Source organism: Lactuca serriola, chromosome 5, assembly GCF_051521515.1.
Source record: "Lactuca serriola cultivar US96UC23 chromosome 5, Lser_US96UC23_V15, whole genome shotgun sequence".
Classification (NCBI taxonomy): domain Eukaryota; kingdom Viridiplantae; phylum Streptophyta; class Magnoliopsida; order Asterales; family Asteraceae; genus Lactuca; species Lactuca serriola.
Window position 1 is genome coordinate 348,362,440 of NC_136412.1, and position 6,000 is coordinate 348,368,439.

The 6,000-nt window shown below is 32.2% G+C and overlaps 1 protein-coding gene across 1 annotated transcript; it reads left to right on the plus strand.

Moving 5' to 3' along the window:
- The first annotated feature begins 1,815 nt into the window (after positions 1-1,815).
- Positions 1,816-4,960, plus strand: LOC145055520 (NAD(P)-binding Rossmann-fold superfamily protein). Its single transcript, XM_079003875.1, has 12 exons — positions 1,816-2,008; positions 2,099-2,195; positions 2,840-2,904; positions 3,069-3,154; positions 3,230-3,314; positions 3,409-3,479; positions 3,562-3,693; positions 3,793-3,908; positions 4,004-4,127; positions 4,225-4,293; positions 4,393-4,513; positions 4,588-4,960. Exons 1-12 carry the CDS (start codon positions 1,918-1,920, stop codon positions 4,725-4,727), a joined length of 1,197 nt encoding a protein of 398 aa, XP_078860001.1. The 5' UTR covers positions 1,816-1,917; the 3' UTR covers positions 4,728-4,960.
- Positions 4,961-6,000: the final 1,040 nt, after the last annotated feature.

Here is a 6,000-nt window from a genome sequence, read left to right on the forward strand (position 1 = left end):
GATTCTAAACATAGTTTTACTTCATTTTAGTAAAAACTATCTGTTAGAACTCAATACTCAATTTACATAATATTTCATAATATTATTTACTTTTAACATTTACAAAACACGATTTCAAAACGTGTATGTTACATGAAGATTGAAAGATCCTGTGTATATTTGAAATAAGTGAATTTTATTACTGAAAGTTGTAAAGAATCTCGTTGGAAACATTTAGGCGAAAACCTCATCGAAATCCGAGTTATAACGAAAAAGTTATGACCAATCGAATATCCGCGATAAAACCGGTACAACGCCCGAATGACGTAAAAAGTGAGTTATATATATATATATATATATATATATATATATATATATATATATGTATGTATGTATGTATGTATAGAATCACTAGATTAGTAAGGAAAAACTTACCAAGAGATCAAAAACTATCTTATGAAAAATTAGTCGAGATCGAGAGAGAGAGAGAGAGAGAGAGAGAGAGAGAGAGAGAGATAGATAGAGAGAGAGAGAGAGGTGATATAAACAAAAAATGAAGAAGATGGGAGAGGGTGGGGTGGGGGGGGGGGTCGGCCGAAATAAAGAAAAAGAGTGGGGGGGGGGGGGGGGTTGGTTATGGGGGCATAGAAAGGACTTCTTGAATTTAATATTCAAGTATGTCTCATTTACTCATATAATTAAAGTTATAAATGGGTAATAATCATTTAAGACAAATGTGGTGTTAGGTTTATTTGTATAAAAAATGGATAATATTTATAAAAGTTGGTGATTTTATAAAAAGTGTGGTAGAAATGATGTATAGTAAAAATCATTATCATAAAAAATAATAACACATTACACGGAAGTTAGGATGATTCCTAATTGTTTTCGTTAAAGTTTGAGTGTTTAAGTCGGGTAAATAATTTGCCGTACTTGGTGACGAATTCACCAAAAATTTGAATATGTAATATTTATTATGAATTTGTCATGTAGTATAAGATTTATGAACTCAACTACATTGTACTATGAATATTATTTATACCTAAATAATATTTAATTGAATTATCGAATTTTTACGTTACTAACCCTAATTAGGGTTTATATTCAATAATTGGTAAAAGAAGGTACTTTGTATTATAACTTGCCAATAGTACATTAGAAACATTAAGGAATGTCACATTTCTCCTAAAATTCTAATACGAGTTAAGTTGATTTGGTTGACTTTGTTTGACTAAAATTGACGGTTATCACATCATCTCCATGTTAGAAGGAATTTCGTCTCGAAATTAGCACTCCGAGGAGGTTCTCAAGTGCTAGGGAAAAGATGTGGGTATTTCTGTTTCATGTGGTCCTCACGTTCACAGGTAAATTCAGGTCCTCGTTTGGCGTTCCAACGGATCTTTAATATTGGTACGCGACTTTGCTTCGTTCTGTTGACTTCATTGTCCATGATTACCACAGGTTCCTTGACGAAATGGAGACTATCGTTTACTTTAGTTTCGTCAAGTGGAATGACGAGAGTCTCATCGGACAAACATTTCTTCAAGTTGGACAAATGGAAAGTAGGGTGTACATTGCTGAGTTTTATTTAATATTTTATAAAATAAAAATTGATAATGTGTCATTTTTTTTTTCTAGTGAAAACTCAAAAGTTTTTTATCTTTAAATGGTAAAAGTCAAAATTAACTTCAATTTTTTTTTTTCTAGTGAAAATTACAAAGTTTTTATTTTTTTTTTAGCTTTGTAAAAGTCAAAATTAACCTCAAAATTTAGGGTAATACCGTAATAGTACTAATGATAATAAGATTTAGAAATTAGAACCTCGAATTGAAAAGTGGCTTTTTATACACACTCAGGCGCAAGTTAGAAGAGGCGTCTGTTGGGTTTTTCATCGTATCACAAATCTCTTCCCCCTTGGAGTTTCTTTGGATTGGAAAGATGCAGACGATCTCGAGAAGATTAGCTCGTGAATCCTTCCCTCGGCCGGCGATTTACTCTCTCAAATCGCTTTACCCTATTTCTGATCAGTGTAATTTGTTTTCTATCGGTTCATTTCTAGGGTTCATTTACCTATTTTCTACTGATTTTGTTTAAATTTAATTTAACTGATGTAATGTAGATTATGGTGCTTATGATCGGCGGTACGCGTCTACGCTTGCTACCAGAGGCGTCGGACATTTGGTTCGAAAGGGTACAGGTGGAAGATCATCCGTTAGGTATTTCTGTTTGCGTATTTGTTCATTGAAATTTTAAAGCTTTAATCTCATTAGTTCATGAGCTTGGTGTATTCGGTTTTGGATTTAGAGGAGTTCGAAAATTTGTAAATCTTCAGCGGTAAATTTGGGACAGCAGCTCGATTTGCTTTAGCAGCCCGTAATTGGTTTAACAGTATAAAAAGCTACTCTATATATAACTTAATTTGTTTATAATCTCAATCTCATTAGTTCCTTAGTTTTGTATACTTGGGATATTTGTAAATCTTTAGTGCCTTTTTGGCTCAGCAGCTCGATCTTGATTAGTAGCCCATAATTTTTTTTAACAGTATGAAATTGTAATTTGTTTCTTGTGCTGCAATCACGAAAAACATATACCGTAATAGATGTCAAATCCAGTAGTTGACAAATTCAAAATGTTAGTACCAATCTTATTATGAATGTTATACTCTTTGAAATGATAGGGTAAGACACACTTAGCAAGCATTTTTATTGAACGGTTTACAATCAAATCATATTTGAAGTTGAAACATAATACATTTGACATTTAAGTCAAACTGCATCTTCTTTCTTGAAACTATGGGAGTAATTATGGTTTTCTTCTTTTAAAAGTCTAATGCGATTTGTATATATTTATTTGTTGGCAGTGGCATAGTTGCTACGGTTTTTGGAGCTACTGGTTTCCTTGGGCGTTACTTGGTGCAAGAGCTTGGTTAGTGGAATGCTGAACTTAGTTTACTTCTTTAAAAGATTATAAGATCATATTACAGATAATGCAATAAACCAGTATATCATAGAAACTTGTAACATTCTATATTGAACTGAATATAGTTTGATAAAATTGTGTACTGATATTGAATTTGTATTTATTTGCAGCTAAAATGGGATCTCAAGTGCTTGTACCTTTTAGAGGTTCTGAGGATGCACCTCGTCATCTCAAACTGATGGGTGATTTGGGACAGGTAACTTAGAAGTTAGAACATTAATTGTTTTGTTAGAATCAGTGATTGATTGCTTACTCTTTTTAACTCACACAGATTGTTCCCATGAAATATAACCCAAGAGATGAAGACTCTATTAAGGCAGTTATGGCCAAGGCAAACGTTGTTATCAATCTAATAGGTGCATACGTGTTTAAGAATCTTATCTTTTATTGGGTTTCCCTTGATTACTTGTCTGACATTTAAAACCGTTTTTATTTTTTATTTTATTACAGGAAGGGAATATGAAACTAGAAATTATAGTTTTGAGGTGGTGAACCATCATATGGCTGAACAACTTGCAAAGGTATGTTTTTGCATCTCCCTTTTGTTTATAATAATAATAATAATGTATTCATGCTTTTAGATGGTTATATGGTGATATGCAGATTTCTAAAGAACATGGTGGAATCATGAGATTTATACAACTTTCTTGCTTAGGAGCCTCTGAATCATCTCCCTCCAGAATGCTCCAAGCTAAAGCTGCTGCAGAAGAATCCATCCTACGTGAATTGCCTGAGGTGTGTGATTTTAGCAGAAATATATGATGACATTTAAGTGCATTCTTAAAGAATAAGCCAATTAATTAATTAATTAATTAATGATTTGTTTATGTTCAGGCCACAATACTGAGACCTGCAGTGATGCTTGGCACAGAGGATCGGCTCTTGAATCCATGGGCTCAATTTGCAAAAAAATATAACTTTCTTCCACTTATTGGGAATGGATCCACCAAGTATACGACTTAATTCTCTTCTCTTTACTTGATATGATGAATTATTTTTCTCAACAGTTTGGTAAATATGTGTGTGTGTGTTTTTTTTTGTACAGGATTCAGCCTGTGTATGTTGCTGATGTGGCATCTGCAGTTGTTGCAGCCTTGAAAGATGATGGCAGCAGCATGGGAAAAGTATATGAACTTGGTGGGCCAGATGTGTATACATTGCATCAATTGGTGATTGATTCTGAGCTCTTTCATCATTTATTTTCTCCTGCTCAAAATTCAAATAATGTTTTGAGTCATCATAATTTGATCTTTATTGTTTTTACAGGCTGAACTTATGTACGAAGTGATTCGAGAATGGCCTCATTATGTTAATGTCCCTTTCCCAATTGCTAAGGTATGAAATAGCAACACACTTTCATTTATTTGTGTATTATTATATATTATATCGCATCCTAATTCTGTTTTGTTTATGTTATTATGATATGATACACAGGCAATCTCAATGCCTCGTGAGTTGTTGCTAAATAAAGTTCCTTTCCCATTGCCAACACCATCTATCTTCAATCTGGATTTGATTCATGCTCTTTCCTCAGATAAACTCGTCTCACAAGATGGTTAGTGTTTCAACTTTCAAATTTGTTTCTTGATTTTATTAAGATTTAAGTGATAATTTTGGTGTGTTTTGCAGCTCTAACATTCAATGATCTTGGAATTGTGCCACATAAAGTGAAGGGATATCCTATTGAGTTCCTTATTCAGTACCGAAAGGGTGGGCCCAATTATGGTTCTACAGTCAGCGAAAGAGTCACTCCAGAATCATATCCTTAAGTGGAGTTGAGTTTGCTTCCATCTTTTTGATGTATTTCTTTTCCCCAATACAAACAAGGGAGGAATAAAAAGATTTCATGTCTCATTTCTTGAAGCATTTGAATCATTTGTATAATTTCGATTTTCTTTTTACACCCTCCTGTTATGTTAAATTTAGAAAGAAGCCAACTGAAATTGTTTTTGGCATCCCACCCTTCTTGAGAATAACATGCATGATATGCTTTTATCCTGAATATTATTTATGTGAATGTATGTTGTCTTTGCCACAAGTCTTTATGTGCTAGAGACTATTTTATGGCAAACTAAAACTTAGGATTTATTGTCTTAATCCCTGCCACAATAATATGAGTTAATTTAAAAAAAAAAGTTAAATATGAAGATTAAAACATTTAAGAACTTTGAATTTATAAGAAAATAAGAAAAATATTGAATCGTTATAATTAAAATGTTTTTTTTTTATCTTTTAAATTTGAACACATAATTTAAATAAATAAAAAACTAATGAGTTTTAGTTTTGGAAATTTTGAAATTACAATATAAGTTTATTGATAAAATTGATATTTATTTATTATTATATTTATTACAATTATTATAATAAAATATTATGTGGAATTTAATAAAATAAAAAACTTATAAAATGACATGTGGAAAAAAATAATTCAAAATACCATAAAATAACATTTGACAAATTGAATGAAAGCGTGACAAATGACAAAAAAAAAACTTTTATTTATTAGGGAGGATTTGTCTATGTGCTAAAATGATCCAAGTTGGAATTTTTTGTGTTTAATCAAACAAATATATGATTGTTGAAGCTAATTCATAATTGTCAAGTTTGGAGAATTTGTTTGCTTAAGTTTATTTGCATGAATGATCTTAATATTCATCTGAAACGACCCAAAATACGATCCAAAAATTTTTGTTTTAATATAACTAAAAACCCAATCCTCGAATATCATATATATAATAAAATCATGGAATGAGTAACTCAAATGTCATAGTACCGAGTCAAAACAAAACTATATCAATCATAACAATATTTGACATAAACTCCCAAGGTAAACTGAAGTTGTGGTGTGTGCGATGCCATCAACTCGAGCTCTTCCCCTTGCTAGCGGAAGTACCTGAAACCAAAACTGAAACTGTAAGCACGAAGCTTAGTGAGCTTCCCCAAACTACCACATACCATACAATAACATATAAAGCACATATTGGGCCCTGCCCACTGCCTCAAACCGAAACCCGGACTAACCGGGGCCTTGCCCCCTGCATC

What these genes read in the sequence shown, in the direction of transcription:
- LOC145055520 (XM_079003875.1), top strand. Translation starts at nt 1,918, where the DNA reads ATGCAGACGATCTCGAGAAGATTAGCTCGTGAATCCTTCCCTCGGCCG. An exon ending in TCCTACGTGAATTGCCTGAG is followed by an intron (nt 3,694 to 3,792) that starts GTGTGTGATTTT and finishes GTTTATGTTCAG; the next exon opens with GCCACAATACTGAGACCTGC. An exon ending in TGTATACATTGCATCAATTG is followed by an intron (nt 4,128 to 4,224) that starts GTGATTGATTCT and finishes TTGTTTTTACAG; the next exon opens with GCTGAACTTATGTACGAAGT.